We start from the raw sequence: 24242 nt of genomic DNA on the forward strand, positions 1-24242 counted from the left end.
TAAGAAAAAGAAAGCTAAAGAGAGAGAGAAGTGGGATTTACTTCTCCTCTCTATCCAGCAGAAGGACACCCAATTATTTTGGCAAATTGCTGCCAGCTCTTTGCCGGGCCATCGGGAACTCCCTCTATGCTGCATCTCTAACAGAGACTGGGAAAACCATTTCTTGGCAATTTACCAGGCGTCAGCAAGTTCAACCGTGCCTGACCCACAGCTGTCTCCTGTAGCCCCTGACTGGCAACCTGTGACCCATGCTGAGATCACCGAGTTTACCTCCGAACTTAAGTCAGGCAAAGCTCCTGGCCCTGATGCTATTCCCCCTGATCTGCTAAAATCCAACCCTGAATGGTGGATTCCTCTTTTGGCAAGACTCTTTACATATATTAATTCCTCTGGCAGAGTACCTTCCTCCTGGAGTTTAGCAATTATTGTGCCAGTTTTTAAACGAGGAAATAGAAACAACCCAGCTGACTATCACCCCATAAGCCTGCTCTCCATTATTGGGAAATTGTATGGCAAATACCTCCATCGCAAACTCCTCACTTGGGTTGAGGAATCCAATATCATTGGTGCTGAACAAATTGGGTTTAAAGCGGGCTGTGCCACACTAGATCACTGCTTTGCCCTAGCGCACCTGGTCGACAAATATACTACTATACCAGGTGGCAAACTCTTCACTGCTTTCATCGCCCTAAAGTCAGCATTTGACTCAGTCCCTAGGGTTTTGTTGTGGTCAAAACTGCTTAAAAGTTCTATTGACAGAAGTTTGCTGTTCTTAATTAGGTCCTTGTACAAATCGACCTCCAGCCAGGTCAGGTGTGGTCTGCAGGGAGAACTTTCTAATCCTATCCCGATTAAGAATGGAGTAAGGCAGGGATGTGTTCTGACTTCTTTTCTGTTTAATATATTTTTATCTGACCTGGCTGGTTACATCGGACATATTGAGTCCCACGCCCCGAAGCTGACAACTACAAAGATCCCGCTTCTTCTTTACGCTGATGATGCGGTTCTCCTTTCATTGTCAAGGCCAGGACTGAAAAGATTACTTTCTGCATTTGGGTCTTACTGTGCTGAAAACCATTTGGCTATTAACTATGATAAATCAAAAGTACTAGTGTTTACTAGAGCCCGGAAATTGTATAACTGGGATATCAGTGGCAATGCTGTTAAGCAGGTTTTCCATTTTAAGTATCTAGGTATTCAATTTCAGAACACCGATGCCTGGACTAGACATCGAACCCAGGTGCTGAACTCGGCCTCCTGTAGTCACCAGCAGATTTTAAGATTCTTTTATACCCAGGGTGGCCAGTTCATTCCTTCTGCCCTACGTATTTACAAAGCCAAAATGCTGGCCCAAACTCTTTACGGCATTCCCATATGGATACGGGGCTTCAAGGATTGCATTGAAAGAACCCAGGCTGCTTTCCTTAGAAAACTTCTGGGTCTTCCCCCTTGTGTTGGTTTTGCCCCGATATACCTGGAACTGGGCATTCGATCGGTGGAATGTATGGCCTGGATAAACACCTTTAAATGGTGGTTTCGGGTGCTCTTTCTGGCAGTTCCTGGCAGCTACCTCTCCCTGGTGTTCATGGACTCCCATATTTCTCGCTGGGAGAAAGAGCTGCTAAAGAAATTTCATCTGCTAGGTTTCACGGAGGATGCCTTGGGAAACTACAACCTCAAGGATGCCCAATTTAGGATAGTCCAACGGCTTGTGGACATTGATTTACAATATCTATGAGCCAGAGCCAATAAAACTTGCTCCCCCATGACTCTCAACCAAGTTAATAACTATGGATTGAGGATGGCTTCCTATTTTTATACCCTAACCATTCCCAAATATAGAAGAGCTTTTTCCCTAGCTCGCTTCAATGTCTTGCCCTCAGCACTTCTGGATGGTCGTTTCAAGAGGCTCCTGATTAATGAGCGGCTGTGCCCTTGTGACAGAGCCGAGTTTGAGACAGCGGAGCATGTCCTTCTATTTTGCCTTATGTATAGCGCGGACAGATCTAGGTTACTGTCTCTTCCTGAAATCGTCCCTTCTGGACCTGATGGCTGTGATTTGTTTGTGCATTGCCTTGGGGATGTCTCCTCGTACATCACCTCTCAGGTTTCCAGGTTTTTCTTGAGAGCTGTGACCATTAGAGGAGAGAGCTGTAACCTCCCTTAGTTGGGCTTTTGGTGACTGGCTGCTGTGTCTCTTTTGTAGTGGTCGTGTTTTGGTCTGTGACTGTAAATAAAGTATTATTATTTCCCAGGTTGTTTGTCTGGCTTCCTCTCCCCAGTGGCAGGGGGCTTTGGGCCAATATTTGAGTGGCAGTTCGCTGCTTGGTGCCTCTCCTTCCCGCAGCAGAAACAAGCAATAGACTGGGGCTTGCTTGCAGACCAACTTTTTCCTCCCTTCAAAGCTCCTCGGGGGTGGGAGGGGGATTTTTACCATTCTCACTGTCTTCCCGGTATTTATCCCTGGCTAGGTCGATCTCCACATCTGCTGCCAATTCGTACCAGCGTTGCAGGTTGCCGTGTGTGTGTGTGTGTTAACACAGTTCTGGTATATATTTTGATTCACGCCATCCATAAAAGTGTCCATCAAAGCCTCTGATCATCCCCGCATATACGCTGACAGTTCACGAAACTCTTGGATGTATTCAGCCACTGGATTTTTTCCCTGAGTAAGGGTTTTCATCTTGGTTCTGGCCTTTCGCTCAGTGAGTGGGTCATCAAAGCTTTTTCTCAGGGCGGCCATAAACCTATTATAGTTCCTCAGCAGGGGGGAGTCATCGTTATGCAGAGCGACCATCCAGGCTGCCGCTTTGTTCTCCAACGCCATGATAACGACTCTTAACTTGGCTCCCTCATTTGGGAGATCCCCCCCAAACTGTTGCATGAAATTCCAGACCTGCACCAGGAAAAAATCCTAACTCCTTGGGGTCCCCTCCAAATTTCACGCCAAGAGGAGGAACTTTTGCCATCCGGTGTCTGCAGGGGCCCCCTCCGCCCCTTGGAAGGGCTCTTGCTGCTGCTGGGGCTCTCCCATCCTGATCAGCTCTGCTGTCTGCCCCCAGAGCCCCCCCTAGGTGACACAGGTCCTCAGCAGGTCTTTCTTCTTGATCAGGGAAATCAGCTTCTCTTCCAGACCTTCTCTTGTGAAAACGACGTTTCTCCCAAGCCTCCTGGAAGAGTTTCATAGCGTGGGACATCATGAGATCCTCTTCTTCGGCTTCCTGCCAGGAAGCTGCCGGTCGCCGATGTCGGGTTGTTGTAATTCCAGTCGGAATATCCTCAAGATCATACTTCCGTCCCACTCCCAACAACCATCTGGGGTGGACGGATCTTTCCTCCAAATTCAGTTCCACCATCCCCTCTGTCTCCAAGGGACATGAGGATCCGGCAGCCCCCATGTCGTCGTCCTGGTCGCTGCCCGGGTTGGACATTTCTTTGAAGGTTTTGTTTTTATTACACTCCCCTCGGAAGGTGTTAGCTCCAGGATGAGAGCGAAAGTGAGACCTTGCTTATTGTCAGGCATGCCTCTTTCAGCAACCAAGAAAGAAACCACTTAACTCCATTTGTAGAATTAAGAGTACTTTTACTGGTTATGAAAAGATAGCAGCGAAGTAAAGCAAGGTCTGAGGCAGAAACATGCGAAATTATACATATCAAACATTTGCCTAACTCCCTCACCCCAATTCCCCAACCCAGTGTCCAATCTGCAATTCCCTAAGGTGTCATGTGGGGTGCATCTTCAAACAGCCTCATCAAGTTGGTATGTGAGATGGTTGGCCTTGACCAAGTCCAAACATCAGCCACCAGCATGCGCAGAAGATGGTGAGAACAAGACTCCTCCAGTACAATATTATTCCCTTGCCCAATACCATGCAGCCGTAAGTAAGTAACCAAAACAGAGGCTGACATTGGATTTGAGAAATAGATGTACGAGTGCTGCCAACATTGCTGCAGAGCTTAAAGGGGTGTGGAGGCCAGCCTGTCAATGCTCAGACCATACACCGCATACTGCATCAAATTGGTCTGTAGGGCTGTCGTCCCGGAAGGAAGCCTCTTCTAAAGATGATGCACAAGAAAGCCCACAAACGATTTCCTGCAGACAAGCAGACTAAGGACATGGATTTCTGGAACCATGTCCTGTGGTCCGATTAGACCAAGATAAACTTATTTGGTTCAGATGGTATCAAGCGTGTGTGGCAGCAACTAGGTGAGGAGTACAAAGACAAGTGTGTCTTGCCTACATTCAGGCGTGGTGGGAATGTCATAGTCTGGGGCTGCATGAGTGCTGCCGGCACTGGGGAGCTACATTCATTGAGGAAACCATGAATGCCAACATGTACTATGACATACCTAAGCAGAGCATGATCCCCTCCCTTCAGAGACTGGGCCACAGGGCAGTATTCCAACATGATAACGATGCCAAACATACTCCAAAGCAACCACTGCCTTACTAAAGAAGCTGAGGGTAAAAATGATGGACTGGCCTGTCAGGGGAAGAATTATTTCACCCTGAACTAGACGAGGCTTAGACCGCGGCGTTTCCAAACAGGCATATTCTTTAAGGTGCGAAGAAAAGAAATAAAGAAATCCCGGAGAACATATTCTAATTAATAAACAAACTTTTAATACAAAAATAATAAAAGGAAATAAAACAAAACTAAATAATTGTTACATTTTGGAAAAAGCAATTTGTCTACCAGCTTTCCTGGCAGACGGACAAAGATCAAAAGGAAAGCTCTGGAATGTGTGAAGTAATAAAAAGATAAGCATGCGCAGTACATCATTATCAGATAAGACTTTATGACCTGCGCAGTAACTCTTTCAGTTTAACTATTTAGTTTCAATTCGTCAGTTCAGGCTAGCAAACAATTTTAATGCAGTGACATGGCCAAGCATGTCTCCAGATCTAAACCCTATTGAGGTTCTGTGGGGCATCCTGAAACGAAAGATGAGGTGCACAAGGTCTCTTAACATCCAGCAGCTCCGTGACATCATCATGGAGGGGAGTGGAAGAGGACTCCAGTGGCAACCTGTGAAGCTCTGGTGAACTCTATACCCAAGAGGGTTAAGGAAGTGCTGGAAAATAATGGTGGCCGCACAAAATATTGACACTTTGGGCCCCATTTGGACATTATCAGGGAGGACAGCACATTTACACTCTTACGCAAGTATACTCACTACTTTACATTGTAGCCAAGTGTTGTCACATGAAAAGATATACTTAAATGTTTACAAAATGTGAGGGGATGTACTCCTGTGATATACTGTATGCCTAGGAAAGAATTGTTCCCAGTAATTTTAATAGAATTTATTTTTCAGGTAAATCTGAGTAATACTGTATGTTAAATTTTTTGAACGTGATAAAAGTTTTGCTTTCTTGTATGATGCATACATTTTTTAAATGCCAGACAGAAAACAAATGCAGTTTTAAAATCAGAATTAAAAACTGGAATGAAAAAGGAATTTCATTCATTCATTCATGTACATATGTATATATGTATGTACTTACGTACTGTACGTACATTTGTATGTATTACTAGCAGATTTAAAGTAAAGGTATTAGGAGATTCAATTACGCACTTCTCACATTATTTGGAATCTTGCAGGTTTTATTTAAAGAGGAGAATAACGTGCAGCTTCTAAATTTTGCAGTATATAATATACTGTTATCTACTCACAGTCACATGATATATATTGTTATTCTTCCCTAACAGATGCCTTTGCAACTGCCAAGATGTTGTGTGAGCAGTATTATCAAGTAGCACCTGATTTGGAAATTGAAGAATTCAATGGTACAAATACAGATATGATTGCTTTTTAATATTAAGTATCTGTCAATGTATGGCTTGCAAGAAATTGTTAAATTTAAAAGAAATCTAATTGCTGAATTCATTTTTAGCTGAGAACTGTGTCCAAGTTTTCTATGGTGCAGAAAATATATTTCTTTCCATTCTACCATTTCTTTCTTTTGGATTTGATTTGATTTGATTGATTGATTGCTTATGTGTCATCCAGTTGGTAACAACTTAGCAGCCACATGCATTTTCTCCAGGAGAATCATGTCCTTGGCTTGGTCCATTAACTCCTATGATTGTACAGCCATTACTGCTGTAATTAAATCCATTCCCTTGCTGCAAGTTGTCCATTTCTCTTTCCTTGAATATTTCCTAATATTATAACCTTCTTTAAGGAGCTAATTTAATTTTTAGCTGTTGTACATTTCTAGTAAATAATAGAAATCAGAAAATTTACAGTTGTTTGTGTTAACTTTAACTTTAATTCTCAGTTAAAAGTTTTATTTGCTTTTTAGCTAAAGCACCAGGCAGACCCATTCAGGTTGTCTATGTACCCTCGCATTTGTTTCATATGCTTTTCGAATTGTTTAAGGTGAGTAAACTAACATCAAGGGAAGGGGATAGATATTATTTGGCTTATTTTTGAGTTTGCCAGAAATAGCGTTATCATGCTTCACCCTGAATATAGCCGTAGGTACACCTTTGAATGCAATATTGTCTTTGACGGCAAATTGTGCATGCTAATTAAAAGTCAGACTTCAGCAACAGATTTTGACAACATGGGGAAACTTTTAGATGCTAAATGTTTTGCTGTCTGAAATTGGAAAATCACCTGTCCTGTTTCATTTATTATTTCATGAAAATAGTTAATATCAGATAGCCCATGGAATGGATGGATGAAGGTTGTGGAACCTCACCTCCAAGAAATTATTTGAGTCTTAATATCTTGGCCCTACTCTCTGTTTTGGAATAGTGATTTGTTATTTCCTGCTGCCTCACCTAATTTTCAGGTGGTGCCCCATCCTGACATTCACTTTTTAAATCCTGGTTTATAAAAAGCATATGGCTCTCATAACTTATTTTGCTTTTCTGATGTTTAAAGGCAAATCTAAATTAATTCCCTTAGTACAATCTCCTGCTCACATGGCATCAAGGTGTAGTTAGATGTATCAGCCTACCCATGGGATATAAACTAATAAAATTTATAAAATTATATAAAGAAAGAAAAATGATGTCAATATTAAATTTAAAAATAATGATAACTTAGAATATATAATTTTAGATACAGAACTATTGTTTAATGTTAAAAGAAGTAAATATGCCAAAATATATCAGATTGATCATGTGACACAAAAGAAGTGAATACGTTTTTCTGCAGCATCAGCTCTTCCACATGGAATCTGAATTTTTGTCACTTTTGAGTGGAAACCCCGGGAAATGTGTAGTGCCTAGATTAGAGCAGTTATAAATTTATCCTGTTGTGAATGAAGAGGGACAGCATCTTTCTTGAAGGGCACCTCCTCCACGAGAAACCATTACTCAATCTGGACATTTTAGACAGTAATACACAATGCAACCTCCTCTTTTGGAGGAAGATTATTGAGGCTTCAGATCTGGAAAAGCTGATTATCTGGGCCCATTTTATTCAGGTTTCAGGTCTGAAGTCCAACATGGATAAAAAAGGATTGCTATTGTGAATAACACAATATTATTGTATACAGCTCTTCTAAAACTGATGAGATCAATGGACTAGGGTCAATTAGTACAATCCACTTGGTATGCTCTGTAAATTTAGCCAGGTGTCTGCTATAGTATGTTAAATGTTTCTAACTGAAGTGATCTATAAATCCTGTCAAATAAATAAATAAATAGACATCCATAAACAAAATTTCTGAGTTTGCACAGAGAAAGATATGTCAACATTTCAATGAAAATTCCTTAGGAGATTTGTTAATTATTCCCTTAAAATTAATACTGAAAGTACCTTTCAATTTTTTACAGTTCTTTATTCCCATGAAATCTGATACTTAAAATTGAAGCTCTTAGAAATAATTGTTTTCTTTTCTCAGCTTTGGTCCAGAAAATTTTGTCCTGATTTTAAAAGTAGAGCAACTTAGAGCAATATTTTATATACTTTAAATAGAAAAATGGGGTGGGGTATTTTTTTTAGGGACATGACAAAGGATATCTCTCACCAACATGTGGATTATATGTCTACAGCTATCTACCAAGCAGGCTGACTGATTGCTCACAACACAGATTGAGTTCCAATTTAAAAATACAATTACATTAATAAGAATAGGCTTTATTATAATTGCAATAATTTTTGTACAAAGAAATACGCTTTTCTGTAATACGTACTTTTGCATGACAAGAAAAAATGTTTACAAAGTGCCGTTTACACATTTGAATACTTTATAATGAAAATATTCAGGTTATTGTCTTCTTTTTTAAATTTTATATAAATGATAGATAAGTTCATAGTGTTAAATTAAAAGATGACCAGAATTTGTAAAATTTTCTGGTGTGATTACTAACATGAATTAAGCATCTTTAAGAAGTTAAAAGTTTTGCTTCAAATTGCAGAATTCAATGCGAGCTACAGTGGAGCTACATGAAGGTAAATATAAAAGCTATCCATCAATTAAAACATTAGTCACTTTGGGAAAAGAAGACCTATCAATAAAGGTAAGTAATAAACTAAAATGTAAAAAATCTTGTTTTATTTGTTAACCGAGGTAGAAAAAAACTGTATATGTTGAGTACGTTTGTGAATAATGTAGTTAACATAAAAGGAAACAGATTGAAAAATTTTTATGACAAGATATAGGAATTAATTACTTTTAGGTAAAATTTAATTTGAAATTATTATGATTATTTGGCTCTCTGAATATTTATTTACACATTCATTTTAGTTTATAGCGACTTCATGAATAGAGCAGGCTTTTCTAACATGGGCCACCTGCTTTTCAGTACATTATAGTTAGGATTGTGTTTATCAATATAGGGAGGCTGGATATTGGACTTACTTCAAGAATGATGAATTTATTTTATGTTTTGGAATTGCTGCGTCTCAGTCTTTCTATTCTAGATCTGTAAATGTAACTATTGGAAATTATAGACAGATATGGTATATATTTTTAATTCCTTGAAGGACATTGTATTATATCAATTTCTGGTTTTATTCTATAGATAAGTGATAAAGGTGGTGGTGTACCTCTGAGAAAAATAGATCGCCTTTTTAATTATATGTATTCAACTGCTCCCAGGCCTAATTTGGAGCCATCAAGAGCTGTGCCTTTGGTAAGTTCTTTTCTGCAAGCTAAAATGTTCCCCAGATTGTTTTTCAGCATAAAGCACATTAAGCAGTGGTGGGATTCAAATTTTTTTACTATCAGTTCTGTGGGCGTGACTTGCTTGGTGATCATGGGTTGGTGGTCATGCTACTGGGGGCGTGGCTTGGTGGTCGTGACTGAGTGGTTGTGACAGTGGACATGGCCTGGTGGTCATGTGACGGGTGGGTGTTGCCAACTTGACATCACTCATGTCAAGGGGGGCCTTGCCTGGCCTCTCCTTGCCTCAAAGGCCTCAACGAGATACAATTTGTCTATTTATTTACTATTTCTAAACATCCAAAATATACTATTATATGTACATACATATTACATAGTATAGAATATGTATAGGCACACAAAAAGATACATTATCTACTATATGCAGTATACTGTATGTGTATGTAAACACACACACACACACACCTCTTCTAAAACTATACACATTCAACCTCACTTACTGCATTTGGAAAAAGACACCTAGAGTACACTTTCTGCCACACATTTAACTATACCTTCTGTACATTAAACATTACACACATCTTCAGATGTTCTTCCCTAGCTTGCATATGACTGTTAGAGCCAGGATATGTCATGGATTAAGTAAAATGTGGTGAAACTCATTTAATAACGCTCTTGCTTAGCAACCAAAATTTTGGGCTGAATTGTGGTCATACGTCAAGGACTATCTCTGCCTTCCTCTGCATGGCAGCCTTGTCATAGTAAACTTCTTCTCCTTTCTGACAATTTTCTTCTCTGTTAGAGGCACCAAAATAATCCAGACAATATAAGGTTTTCTGTTGGAGCAGGGAGTTGGACTAGATGACCTCTGAGATCCCTTCTGGCCCTAGATTGCTATGCTGTTTCAAAGTATCTTCTGAAGCCACGTCTAGTGCCATGGTTTGTGGTCCTTTCTTTCTCTTCTTTCTCTCTCTCTCCCTTTCTTTCTCTTTCTCTTTCTTTTTTCTTTCTCTTTTTGTTTCTTGTCTCTTTCTCTTTCTTGTCTCTTTCTTCCTCTTTCTTTCTTCTCTCTCTCTCTCTCTTTTCTCTCTCTCTCTCTCACGTTTTAGGAATCACCTTTAAAGGACCTCTAAACGTCTTGTTCAAAACGGATTGTACTCGATGACAAAAACTTTAGCTCAGATTTAACTTAACTTTAACTTTTATTTAATTTCTAGACTGCCCCTCTCCCAGAAGGGACTCGAGGCGGTGTACAGTCATATTAAAAACAGTAAATATACATAATATAAATATAAAATAAATATAGATGTGGCTGGAGGAGGTAGCAATAGTTTACTGTACAATAGTTAAAGTTAGATTTAAAATTTTAAAAATTTAAAAATACATTAAAAACACCCCTAAAAACTATCCCAGGGTAGAATATTTGCCAGGAGGTATAAATGGGACTATAAATGGGCCAGGCCAGCTAATTGGAACAGGTGAGTCTTAAGTTTTTGTCGGAAGGAGCGGAGGTCGGTAGTAGTTCTGATATCGGGGGGAGGTCATTCCAGAGGGTTGGGCCTATCACAGAGAAGGCTCTACTCCTAGGTGCCGCCCGTTGGCATTGCTTGGTGGACGGCACCCGGAGGAGTCCCTCCCTGTGAGAGCGAATTGGTCGCAGGGATGTATGCGGTAGGATGCGATCCCGCAGGTAACTAGGTCCTGTGCCATGGAGCGCTTTGAAGATGGTAATCAACACCTTGAAACGCACCCGAAAAACCACAGGCAGCCAGTGCAGCTCACGCAGGAGAGGTGTTATGCGGGAGTACCTAGTACTCCCCATGATAGCCCGCGCGGCCGCATTCTGAACTAGCTGTAGTCTTCGGGTGCATCTCAAGGGGAGCCCCATGTAGAGAGCATTGCAGTAATCCAGATGAGACGTCACCAGCGCATGAGTGACTGTGCGTAAGGCGTCCCGGTCCAATAGGGGGCGCAATTGGCGCACCAGGCGAACCTGGTGGAACGCCCCCCTTGCCACGGCTGCCACATGGTCATCCATCGACAGCCGGGCATCTAGGAGGACGCCCAAATTGCGCGCCCGTTGCACAGGGGGCAGTTGCTCGCCCCCTATGGCCAGTGATGGAATCCACTGGTTGAACCGAGGCGCCGGTAACCACAGCCACTCTGTCTTGGAGGGGTTGAGCCTGAGTCTGTTGTCCCCCATCCAGACCCGGACGGCTTCCAAACACCGGGACATCATTTCGACAGCCTCGTTGGGGTGGTTTGGGGTGGAAATGTACAGCTGAGTGTCATCAGCGTACAGATTTGTTAACTAGACTATAAATGATCCCATTTAGAGAATTTAGGATTTTTTAAGAATGTGGAAATGAGCAAAACAATATAGTAGAGGAAGGAAAGGAAGGAGGGAAGGTGCGGAGTTCTTAATATTTGAATGTATTTTCTTAATAAACATACTAGTAATAATGTATTAAAATATTTCCTTTCTCCCTCCCTTCCTTCCTTCCTAAAAATTATTTGGGGCTACATGCAGTCCCTCCCTCCTTCCTTCCTTCCTTCCTTCCTTCCTTCCTTCCTTCCTTCCTTCCTTCCTTTATCCCCTCCCCTCCCATTCCCATCTCCTTCCTTCCATCCCTTCTTCCATCTTATTCCAACTCCTGCCTTCCTCCCCTCCCCTCTCATTCCCAGCTCCTTCCTTCCTTCCATCCTTCCATCTCTGTAAGGATTACCTCTCCTTCCAGCTTAAGAAAGTGAAGACTCTTGAAATGAAGTATTTCAAAAGGAAGTTTTTATTAAGCCGAAGTGAACACATTAGGTTCAAAGCAACGTCTAAATCAGTGATGGCGAACCTATGGCACGCGTGCCACAGGTGGCACACGGAGCCATTTGTCAGGGCACGCGAGGCGCTGCCCTGTGAGCTGGACAGCATGCATGCGCGCACTAGCCAGCTGAGTTCACCTTTTTAAAAGCCATTTTTCGCCCTCCCCAGGCTCCAGAGGCTTTATAGGAGCCTGGGGAGGGCGAAAAGAGCCTCCCCGCCCGCCCCCCCAGAGGCCCTCCGGAGGCTTCAGAAACCCCCCGGAGGCTTCCCTGACGCCTTCGGAGTGCTTAAAACCACCCTCCGAGCAAACTGGAAGTCACTTCCGGTTTGCTCAGAGGGTGGTTTTAAGCGTTCCGAAGGCTTCAGGGACCGTCCGGAGGCTTCCCTGATCATACTAGTAATAATGTATTAAAATATTTCCTTTCTCCCTCCCTTCCTTCCTTCCTAAAAATTATTTGGGGCTACATGCAGTCCCTCCTTCCTTCCTTCCTTCCTTCCTTCCTTCCTTCCTTCCTTCCTTCCTTCCTTCCTTCCTTCCTTTATCCCCTCCCCTCCCATTCCCATCTCCTTCCTTCCATCCCTTCTTCCATCTTATTCCAACTCCTGCCTTCCTCCCCTCCCCTCTCATTCCCAGCTCCTTCCTTCCTTCCATCCTTCCATCTCTGTAAGGATTACCTCTCCTTCCAGCTTAAGAAAGTGAAGACTCTTGAAACGAAGTATTTCAAAAGGAAGTTTTTATTAAGCCGAAATGAACACATTAGGTTCAAAGCAACGTCTAAATCAGTGATGGCGAACCTATGGCACGCGTGCCACAGGTGGCACACGGAGCCATTTGTCAGGGCACGCGAGGCGCTGCCCTGTGAGCTGGACAGCATGCATGCGCGCACTAGCCAGCTGAGTTCACCTTTTTAAAAGCCATTTTTCGCCCTCCCCAGGCTCCAGAGGCTTTATAGGAGCCTGGGGAGGGCGAAAAGAGCCTCCCCGCCCGCCCCCCCAGAGGCCCTCCGGAGGCTTCAGAAACCCCCCGGAGGCTTCCCTGACGCCTTCGGAGTGCTTAAAACCACCCTCCGAGCAAACTGGAAGTCACTTCCGGTTTGCTCAGAGGGTGGTTTTAAGCGTTCCGAAGGCTTCAGGGACCGTCCGGAGGCTTCCCTGATCATACTAGTAATAATGTATTAAAATATTTCCTTTCTCCCTCCCTTCCTTCCTTCCTAAAAATTATTTGGGGCTACATGCAGTCCCTCCTTCCTTCCTTCCTTCCTTCCTTCCTTCCTTCCTTCCTTCCTTCCTTCCTTCCTTCCTTCCTTCCTTTATCCCCTCCCCTCCCATTCCCATCTCCTTCCTTCCATCCCTTCTTCCATCTTATTCCAACTCCTGCCTTCCTCCCCTCCCCTCTCATTCCCAGCTCCTTCCTTCCTTCCATCCTTCCATCTCTGTAAGGATTACCTCTCCTTCCAGCTTAAGAAAGTGAAGACTCTTGAAACGAAGTATTTCAAAAGGAAGTTTTTATTAAGCCGAAATGAACACATTAGGTTCAAAGCAACGTCTAAATCAGTGATGGCGAACCTATGGCACGCGTGCCACAGGTGGCACACGGAGCCATTTGTCAGGGCACGCGAGGCGCTGCCCTGTGAGCTGGACAGCATGCATGCGCGCACTAGCCAGCTGAGTTCACCTTTTTAAAAGCCATTTTTCGCCCTCCCCAGGCTCCAGAGGCTTTATAGGAGCCTGGGGAGGGCGAAAAGAGCCTCCCCGCCCGCCCCCCCCGAGGCCCTCCGGAGGCTTCAGAAACCCCCCGGAGGCTTCCCTGACTTCCAGTTTGCTCGGAGGGTGGTTTTAAGCGTTCCGAAGGCTTCAGGGACCGTCCGGAGGCTTCCCTGACGCCTTCGGGGCGCTTAAAGCCACCCTCCGAGCAAACCGGGACTTCTGGTTTGCTCGGAGGGTGGTTTTAAGCACTCCGAAGGCATCAGGGAAGCCTCCGGACGGTCCCTGAAGCCTTCGGAACGCTTAAAACGTTAAAAGTGACTTCCGGTTTGCTCGGAGGGTCATTTTAAGCACTCCGAAGGCTTCAGGGAAGCCTCCGGGGGGTTTCTGAAGCCTCCGGAGGGCCTCTGGGGGGGCGGGCGGGGAGGCTCTTTTCGGGGCGCTTAACACCACCCTCCGAGCAAACCGGAAGTGACTTCCGGTTTGCTTGGAGGGTGGTTTTAAGCACTCCAAAGGCGTCAGGGAAGCCTCCGGACGGTCCCTGAAGCCTTTGGAACGCTTAAAACGACCCTCCGAGCAAACCGGACTTCCGTTTTTTGTTTTTTTTATTTCTAGACCGCCCCCTCTCCCCGAAGGGACTTGGGGCGGTGTACAGGTACCAAATTAAAAACCATACACATAATAATAAATATAATTAAAATCGGATTAAACTTTAAACCCCTGTACAAGTTTATAAAAATTAAAAACTTAGCCTAAGACCAACCCGTGAAATTTAAAAATACAGACTGAGGTGGGAGAGCTGGAATTAGGCCAGGCCGGCTAGATTAAACAGGTGGGTTTTGAGCTTCTTACGGAAGGAGCGGAGGTCCGTGGTTGTTCTAATATCAGGGGGAAGGTCATTCCAGAGGGTCGGGCCCATCACAGAGAAGGCCCTTCCCCTGGGCGTCGCCCACTGGCACAGCCTGGTGGACGGCACCCGGAGGAGACCCTCTCTGTGTGAGCGGATCGGCCGAAGGGATGTGTGGGGCAGGATACGATACCGCAAATAACTAGGTCCTGTGCCATGGAGCGCTTTGAAGATGATAATGAGCACCTTGAAACGCACCCGAAAAGCTACAGGTAGCCAGTGCAGCCCATGCAGGAGAGGTGTTACGTGGGAGTATCTAGCGACTCCCTAGACTGCCCGCACGGCCGCATTCTGAACCAACTGCAGTCTTCGGGTGCATCTCAAGGGGACCCCCATGTAGAGAGCGTTGCAGTAGTCTAGCCGAGACGTCACAAGCGCATGGGTGACTGTGCGAAGGGCGTTCCGGTCCAATAGGGGACGCAATTGGCGCACCAGACGAACCTGGTGAAACGCCCCCCTTGCCACGGCTGTCACATGGTCGTCCATTGACAGCCGGGCATCTAGGAGGACGCCCAAATTGCGTACCCGATCCATGGGGGCCAGATGTTCGCCCCCAATGGCCAGTGATGGAATCAGCTGTTTGAACCGGGGTGCCGGTAGCCACAGCCACTCCGTCTTGGACGGGTTGAGCTTGAGTCTGTTACTTCCCATCCAGATCCGTACGGCTTCCAGACACCGGGACATCACTTTGACAGCATCGTTGGGGTGGTTTGGGGTAGAGATGTACAGCTGGGTATCATCCGCGTACAGATGGTAATCTACCCCAAACCCACGAATGATCTCGCCCAGCGGCTTCATATATGTATTGAACAGGAGAGGCGAGAGGACCGACCCTTGTGGCACCCCACAAGTGAGCGACCTCTAGGTCGACCTCTGCCCCCCTGCCAATACAAATTGCACTCGGCCAGAAAGGTAGGAGGAGAACCACCGCAGAACGGTGCCCCTCACCCCCAGCCCCTCCAGTCGATGCAATAGGATACCATGGTCGATGGTATCAAAAGCCGCCGAGAGGTCTAGTAGGACCAGGATGGAGGAACAACCCCCATCTCTGGCCCTCCAGAGATCATCCACCAACGCGACCAATGCCGTCTCCGTGCTGTGGCCGGGCCGGAAACCAGACTGGCTCAGGTCCAGATAATCAGTTTCCTCCAAGTGGCGTGGAAACTGTTGTGCCACCACACTTTCTACAACCTTCGCCAGAAAGCAAAGGTTGGAGACGGGACGGTAGTTGGCTAACACAGCTGGGTCCAGGGAAGGCTTCTTGAGTAGGGGCCTCACCACCGCCTCTTTCAGGGCGGCCGGCAAGAACCCCTCACTCAAAGAAGCGTTGACTAACTCCTGGAGCCAGCCTCGTGTGACCTCCCAGGATGCCAGTACAAGCCAGGAGGGACACGGGTCCAGTAAACATGTGGTGGCTCGCAGTCGCCTACGCAACCTGTCCATATCGTCGGAAGTAACAGAGTCAAACTCCTCCCAGAGTGGAGCCTCAAGACCCACCTCCGACGTCCCCTCTAGACCACTAGTAGGGACCAACTCGCTTCGAATCTGAGCGATTTTGTCCTGCAGATACTCCCCAAATTCCTTTGCTCTACCCTGCAAAGGGGCTTCCCGCGGCCTCGTTGAAGGAGGGAGCGGGTTACCCCAAACGGCGGCAGGGCGGTTATCTGCGGAAGCAATAAGAGTGGCACAATACTGACGCTTGGCCACTCTTAACGCCACAAGGTAAGTCTGTAAATGGGCTCTCACCTGTGATTGGTCAGATTCAGAGCGTGACGATCTCCATCTGCTCTCTAGGCGTCTCTTGCGGCTCTTCATCACCCTCAGCTCCTCGGTAAACCAAGGGGCCTGTGTGGTTCGCTGCCGCAAGAGAGGCCGCAAATGCGCAACCCGGTCCAAGGCCCCAGTGGCCGCACTGTTCCATGCAGCCACTAGGTCCTCCATCTGGGTGCAGGTCAGGGCTACAGGAAATGGCCCAAGCTTCGTCTGGAACCTATCAGGTTCCATCAGGCGTCTGGGGCGGAACCATCTTGGACATTTCGGTGATGAGATCTCTGGCTACCTTCGCACCTGCCCCTCCCCACGACCGTTGGAATAAAAAGATCCTCTTCTGGAGTATCACTACTCCCCCCCCCTTAATGGCTCCGCTCACTTCCTTATTAACTCCACCCACCGGCTTGGCAGTGGTCCCTTCCTCAGTCTGACTAGCCCCTCCCCCCACCCTGGAACCCCCTAAAAAACGAATCAGACATTTAGCTAAAAAAAACCTAAGACTGCGCCTCGCCCACCTCTCTAGATTGCTCGGAGGGTGGTTTTAAGCACTCCGAAGGCTTCAGTGAAGCCTCCGGGGGGTCCCTGAAGCCTCCGGAGGACCTCTGGCGGGGCAGGGAGGCTCTTTTCACCCTCCCCAGGCTCCTATAAAGCCTCTGGGGCCTGGGGAGGGCGAAAAAAGCATGTAAAAATGGGGGGGGGTCACGCATTGTGCGCGCATTCGCACTGAGGGGGGTCGCACATTGTATTATGGGTGCGGCACGCCCGGACACGACCCCCCCCTGCGCTCCTCCCACTTGTGGCACGCGAGCCAAAAAAGGTTCGCCATCGCTGGTCTAAATCATTTTAGGCAAGGCAAGTAGAATTAAAGCAGTAGAAACCCCTCTCATTAGTCAGAATGCAGATTTTAGCCAATACACAAGTGTGAAGGTGATTCCTTTACCAGCTGCCCTGAGAACCCTATAAGCATACATTCCCATGGCTATCTTCCGTTAAACATTAAAGTGAACCATCCCACATGGCCATCATAAACATTCCCCAAGGAGAGGAGATCTTAAGGTGCCTCGGGGCCAGGAAACCAATTGTAAAATATCAGTTGTCACAGGCATTGCTAATAAATCAACTCCAAGGCCCCCCTCCTCCCAATTGAATGGCAGTATCCTTTTAGGGATCTGACAATCTCATTCCCATCTCCTTCCTTCCATTTCTCCTTCCATCTCATTACCAGTCCTTCCTTCCTTCCTTCCTCCCCTCTCCCCTCTCATTTCCATCTCCTTCCTTCCATTCCTCCTTCCATCTCCTTACTAACTCCTTCCATCCATCCATCTCATTCCCACCCCCTCCCTCCTTCCTTTATCTCCTCCTTTCCTTTATCCCCTCCCATTCCTAGCTCCTTCCTTCCTTTCTCCCTTCCCCCTCCTTCCCTCTCATTCCCATATCCTTCCTTCCATCCATTCTTCCATCTCATTCCCAGCTCCTTCCTTCCTTCCCCTCCCCTCATTTCCATCCATCCATCCATCTCATTCCCAGCTCCCTCCCTCCCTACTTCCTTCCTTTATCCCCTTCCTTTCTTTATCCCCTCCCATTCCTATCTCCTTTCTTTCATCCCTCCTTCCATCTCATCCCCAGCTCCTTCTTTCATTCCTTCCTCCCCTCTCATTCCCCTCTCTTTCCTTCCATCCATCCATCCATCTCATTCCCAGCTACTTCCTTCCCTCTCCTCTCCTCCCCTCTCATTCCCCTCTCTTTCCATCCTTCCATCTCATTCCCAGCTTCCTTACTCCCTCCCTCCCTCCTTGCAAAATTGTTTGGGGTCACATGTAATCGTGAGAGTTCTGCAAACTTAGCCACCAAATTATAATTTTAAAATTAATGATCACAGGAGGCAATGATTAAATACATGACTGGAAAGCATGGCTTGATGAACTGATCGGCAAGCTCCAGAGCAGCAGCGATGGCAGTAGGAATAAAGTGAGCAGCAGTGGCGGTGGGCTGCCCATGCGCACAATGTCTTCCCCAAGGGCTGCCCGCCCACCCGCTGGCCGACCTGGCCAGGAAGTGGCACCTCCCCTGGCGCTGGATATAGGCAGCGGAACCCGAAGCAGAGAGGAAGGCAAGTGGTCGGTGGTTGCCCAAAGGCCCCACGAAAGCCGAGCTCACCAGGCCCATGTCCCCCTGAAGCTGCTCTTTGGCCAAGCGCAGTGGGTCTCCCTCCCCCATGGCCAGCGTCAGCCTTACCTTCTAGATCTTCCACATGTCTCCACTGGCCTGAATACCATGCCCTTCAGATCCCAATGGAGTCAGCACACAGCTGCTCTTTAAGGTAAGGCTGACGGCGGGTGACCTTTGTGGGAGATGCCATGCTGGAGCAGAAACTGCTGCTCTACTGCATTGCACCTATACAAAGGAAACACCCCCCCCCCCCCCGAACAGCAGTGCAGGCTGCCCAGAGCCTTTGGCAGTGGAGGGCAAGTGCCCAGCCTGGCCCTCAAGCTCCCAGAGCACGGGATCCCACAGCCCTGCCACACTTCCCCAAGGGGGCACCTGGCTGTGCTTACCTCCTCTTCAAGGCTGCTGCTGCTGTGTTCTCTGTTCTTGGTGTATGCAGGAGGGCAAAGTGTGTGGATCAAAGGGAGGCTCACTCCCTCTCCATGCGAGGAGATCCGGCTTTGTAACCAAAACAATAGGATGGGAGACCACCAGGAGAGGTCAGGAGGAGGGGGCGGCTGCTGGTGGCCAAGTGCTAAGGCAGAACTTCCCTCAGAATCTGCCTCCCTCTCATAATCTTTCCTTCCCTCCCTCCCTCCCTCCCTCCCTCTCTCCTTCCTTCCTTCCTTCCTTCCTTCCTTCCTTCCTTCCTTCCTTCCTCCCTTTTCCCCTTTTCTTCTTTTTGCTTCCCTCTTCATTTTCCTTTCTTTCTTTTTTCTTCCCCTTTCCTTGTTTTTCCTTCCTTGCTCTCTTCCGCTCTTTTCTTCTTTTTCTTTGTCTTTCCTGTCTCTTCTTGGATGCTGAAATGCAAAAGGGAAAACATTTCTCAATGCCTCCTTGCCTTGTGATCAAATGCCATTTTTGCTGGTAGTTTGTGGCCAAAGACTGAGAACAAACCAGGCTCAGTTTATCCTGTGCTTGCATTTAATGGGACAGTCCACAGACAACAGCAAAACTATCAAAATGTTGGCTGTGATAGTTGATCAGAGCATCTCTGTTTTTTATGTGTAACAGATTTAGCGTTTAGGAACAGAGGCCACTTAGTTGCTTTTCTATACACAATCCTTAAAAGGGCTCTCCTGTAGGGAGCCTGCCATGATCTAATTCAGACTGGAAATATAGCAAAGGAAAATATTTTCCCCACTCTGCTTTGTCTTGTTTTCCCCACTGGAAATGGCTGTTTGCAACACACAAAAGAGGGGATACTTTCCTAAGAGTTTACAATTCAAGACTACCAATGTTAACTTAGATTGCAAAAAAAGGTCTGTCTGTGACAAAACAGAACACAACATTGCTTTCTCCTTTGAACTGGGGCATCTCCAACCAAGTTGCTTCTCCTTCCTTCCTTCCTGCCTTCCTCCCTCCCTCCTTCCTCCCTTCCTTTCCCTCTTTCATTTCATTTTTTTTAAAGCTGCCAGACGGTCCTAGGCTTCCCATTTTGACCTCTTCCCCCATCATTGCTTCAGCAGGGTTTTCAGCTCACTTCTCCCAGACTGGTGCACTTGTATGTTTGTGTGTGTGTGTGCCCCTTGCAGCCCAGGGCTGTGACATTGGAGAGGGAAAATCAGGAGAGAGAAGCTGGGTTTCTTGCAGCATTTCCTGGAGCTGGGGTTTGAGAAAACGAAACAAGCATTGCAGTGGTGCGTTCCAGATCCCATCACAACCGGTACACTGCGACAGGGCCGGGCATCACGTGCAAGCACGCTGCGCACACATGCGCACCCACCGCTCTATGATGCTCCAGCTGCTCGGCGGAGCATGCGCAGGTGCTGTATGTTGCATGCGCAAATGGCCCAGTTGGCTCAAATACAGGTAAGGAACGCGGGTGGGCCCTCCAAAGCACTGTTCCGGTACGGTGCCTGCTGCTCCCAGCAGGCACCGGTACGCCCGTACTGGGGCGTACCTGCCAGAACCCACGACTGAAGCATTGCAAAAAAACAGCTTTTGTTAGCTTGCAGCCTACTGTCAGCAGAAGGTCTCTGTTAAGGGCATGGGGCTGCAAGGAATGAGACACCTGCCCACCCATCCACCCCTGTGTGCACACACACTCACACTCAAACAAACTTCTGTGATGGAAGGCTGCAAAGTACAAACTAACGAAAGCTATTTTTTTGCAATGCTTGTTTCTTTTTTTTTCAGCTCCCCCCCCTCCGCCTCAGCTCCCATTCTAGCTTATCTCTCCTGATCTTTTCCTCTCCAATGTCACAGTGTCAGGCTGCAAGGGGAGAGACCTTACAGACATGCACGCACACACACAAGGGTTGGAGAGATGAGTTGAGAGTCACACAGAGGTGTCTAAAAAACAGAGCCAATGACAGGGGAGAGGGTCAAAATGGGAAGCCTCTGCCCATTAAAAAAAAAACTGTGGAGCTTTTCTTTTTGTCCATTCTCCCCTCCGTTGCCTCCATGACTGATGCCGAAAGGTCAGTTCTGCTTCTGTCCTCTCCTCCTGTAATGCCAGAAGCCGCACACCACCGCTTTTTTCCTTTCATGTCCCCTCCAGAGCCTGTACAATCGCCTACGTTCCATTGCATGCTGACAGGCAGAAGCCTCATGGGTTCCCCATGAGGGTGCTCTTTCTCTAAGAAAAATAAATCTCGGTTTCTTAAAGGAACAGTCAAGGAGACTATGAACAACAAAAAAACATGTATTTATTGGATTTTGCAAAAGAATTCTCTCAATCATGAATGATAGACAGAGAGAATGTCTGCTAGGTCCAGATACAGTGTTTAAATACAGGTCATTTCCTTAAATGTCTGTTACCGTATTTTCAGGAGGTCTGCGCTCTCCTTGCTGCTGCTGCTGCTTGGCCTCCTCAATGCACATAGGCAGGAGGCAGCAGAGGCCACGACACAGGTTTCCTTTGCTGCCTGAACACTCCAGGTGGCCAGCAGCCGAGCTGGCAAACCAGCAATTGGCTGGCTGCCTCTGATCTGCCTTCCCTGTGTCCGCGCCCAGCTCCTGTGTCCTCACATGACCGCGCTGCTCTCTCACTTTTCTCCCTGCCCCCTTCTCCCTCGACCGATGGTGCTGGCCAGGAGAAAACAGAAGACGAGTATGTACAGGCGGGCGCATGGCTCTGTGATGTGCACCAGAGAACTGGGAAGGAAAGCATTTTCAGGTGGCAGTTCGTGCTGGAGCCGCCTGTCACCTGAAACACGATGCACTTTTTTGGTGGTGGAAAATTCGGAAATGGTTGGAAGAAATTACGGAGCAAATAATAGAACTAAAACCAGAAGCATTATTATTTGGATTATTAGATCAAAAAATGGATAAACAACTTCAATACATAATAATACATATACTCACTGTATCTAGGATCGCTTTCGCACAAACCTGAAAAAAATCAATATACCCACGGATGAAACAATAATTAGAAAAGTACTTGAATGTGCAGAGATGGATAAAATGACAATAGAACTAAAAGAAAGAGAAGAATCGGATTTCTATAAAATTTGGAATAGAATTTATAAGTGGCTAGAAAACAGAAGCCCAAACAGAAAATAGAGAATGTAAATATAAAGGTGATATAAATAATTAATATTATTATAAGTGTTGCTACTACTATTGTTATATTATAGGACAAAGTAAAAGCAATAGGAAGGCAATGCAAAATGGAGAACTAGAAAGGCTAAATATGAAAGCACATACAGAAAGCTGTATAATTTCTTTACATTATTATGTATGTTTTGTGTTTTGTTTTTTCTTGTGTTTTTCTTTCTGTTTTTAAAGATTAAAATGTTCAATAAAAACTATTTTAAAAAAAGTTGGACCCAGATTTTCACCCTCTTTTTCTGGGGGGAAAGGTGCATATTATACTCTGAAAAATATAGTATGTATGTATCAAATGTAAACTAGATTAGGTGAAACCTGGCTCAAAAAGAGTAATTGTGAAAGGGACCTTGGAGTCCTAGGGGACAATCACTTAAACATGAGCCAACAGTCTCTGGCAGCAGCCAAACAATGTAATACAATCCTTGGTTGTATAAACAGTGACATACAATCAAAATCATGTGAAGTATTAGTACCACTTTATAAATCCTTAGCAAAACCACACCTGGAATACTGCATCCAGTTTTGGTCATAACATTACAAAAAAGATGTTGAGACTCTGAAAAGAGTGCAGAGAGGAGTAACAAAGATAGTTAAGAGCCTGGAGACAAAACATATGAAGAACGATTGCAGGAATTGTATAAGGCCGTCCAGAGAAAAGAAGGAGTAGGGGTGACATGATAGCAGTATTCCAGTATTTGAGAGGCTGCCACAAAGAAAAGAGGGTCAGCTTATTTTCTAAAGCACCAGAAGGAAAGGCAAGAAACAATGGATGGAAACTAATCAAGGAGAGAAGCAACCAGACTTCCGGTTCCGGTTACGGTACGCGACGGGCAAGCTTTGCTCGCCCCGCGCACTCCTGGTGGGCTCCCCTTTGATCGGGGGGGCACAGGACGCCCTGGAGGGGCTCCTGCCGAGGGGGCGGCATAGCAGGGGATCCCCTGTGTTGGCAGCGGCCGGGGGGCCCCCCGCATCGCCCTAGGCACCAGGAGGCAAGAGGGGAGGCGCCGCGGCATCTTCGCGTTGAGGCAGCCAGATGAAACCTAAGATTCAAAGGACGCAGTTGCTGTGCGGTGAGATGGAGATTCCCCCCGTTCCCTTTGATGATTGATGAAAATAAAAAGACTGTCAGCGCTTTGGAAAGGTTTTCAATTCGTGGCTGGGAAGTGTGATTGGAGGGAGGGGGATTTCCCTCCCCCTTGGACAAGCGGCTTGAAACTGTTTTGCTCCCTGCCCCCAGAAGAGGAGGGGGGGAGCCCTGGAATGGAATCACCCTTGTAGCAAAAAGCAGATTTCCTTTACTGCAATTGTGAAATGAGGTGATGATCTGTTTTATTTTGAAAACTTTGAAAACTTTTGCCTTTGGATCCCGGAGCTGGCAGGGCAAGATGGCACACTTCCGTTGTCTTTATGTACTTTGAAATTTGACTCCACCTACAGAAGTTGTTGGCATTTTGTCTTTGTCTCCATGGCACTCAGAGAAGTCTCGTGTTACATCTTATCCTGGACTTGGAACAAAGGACTTTATTGCTTTATTGCCTAGGTCCCTATTTGTCTGGGCTCCCTGCCTCGCGATCTCTCTCGGCTACCCACCTCCCCAGTTGTTTCTTCTCTGTACTGACATTTTCATCTCTGATCTTTGATTACCACAATGCCACCCAAAAGACCACCACCGGGGAAGCCGGGATTTGCGGGCTCCGCCCCAACATCCTCAACGTCCAGCCCCAGCGGACAACAGACTTTAACTTCTTTGTTTCAGCCTAAGCCCTCTGAGGTGGACTTTCAACAGATGTTTGAACAACTCTTAAAGGGGCAGGAGGAATTAAAAAATCAATTGAAAGAAATGAATGAGCAGATCAGAGAGAATAAAGACCATGTGATCCAGAACTCACAGAGACTGGAACTTTTGGAGGAGGGGACGGCTGAGATGAGGAGAGAGGTGAAGGGGGTGCAGAAAGGAAATCAAGAACTTGAGAACCACCAGATAAAAATGGAATTTGAACGAATGTCCTTCTTTCTTAGGTTTCAAAATGTAATTGAGGCTGATGATGAAAATTTGAGGGATATTATGGCAAATTTATTGGCTGAATTTATTGGAAAAGATAGACAACAGATGGGGTGGGACATGGACCTGGTTTATAGAGTAAACTCAACATATGCTAGAACACACAATGTTCCAAGGGAGGTACACATCAAAT

The 24242-nt window shown here is 46.1% G+C and overlaps 1 protein-coding gene across 2 annotated transcripts in view; it reads left to right on the forward strand.

Annotated features, from left to right (window-relative positions):
* The window catches only part of PDK3 (pyruvate dehydrogenase kinase 3), a 131686-nt gene that overhangs the window by 93855 nt on the left and 13589 nt on the right, over window positions 1-24242 (forward strand). For both annotated transcript variants that reach the window (XR_014175081.1, XM_081949271.1), the window contains exons 7-10: window positions 5715-5792; window positions 6311-6387; window positions 8382-8483; window positions 8988-9098. Coding sequence is in view for 1 of the 2 variants with exons in the window: in XM_081949271.1 (XP_081805397.1) it covers window positions 5715-5792; window positions 6311-6387; window positions 8382-8483; window positions 8988-9098 (368 nt within the window). In the remaining variant the exon portion in view is untranslated. The remainder of the gene's footprint in view (window positions 1-5714; window positions 5793-6310; window positions 6388-8381; window positions 8484-8987; window positions 9099-24242) is intronic.

This window comes from Natrix helvetica (genome assembly GCF_964273705.1).
Source record: "Natrix helvetica genome assembly, chromosome: 3".
In the NCBI taxonomy this organism is placed as follows: domain Eukaryota; kingdom Metazoa; phylum Chordata; class Lepidosauria; order Squamata; family Natricidae; genus Natrix; species Natrix helvetica.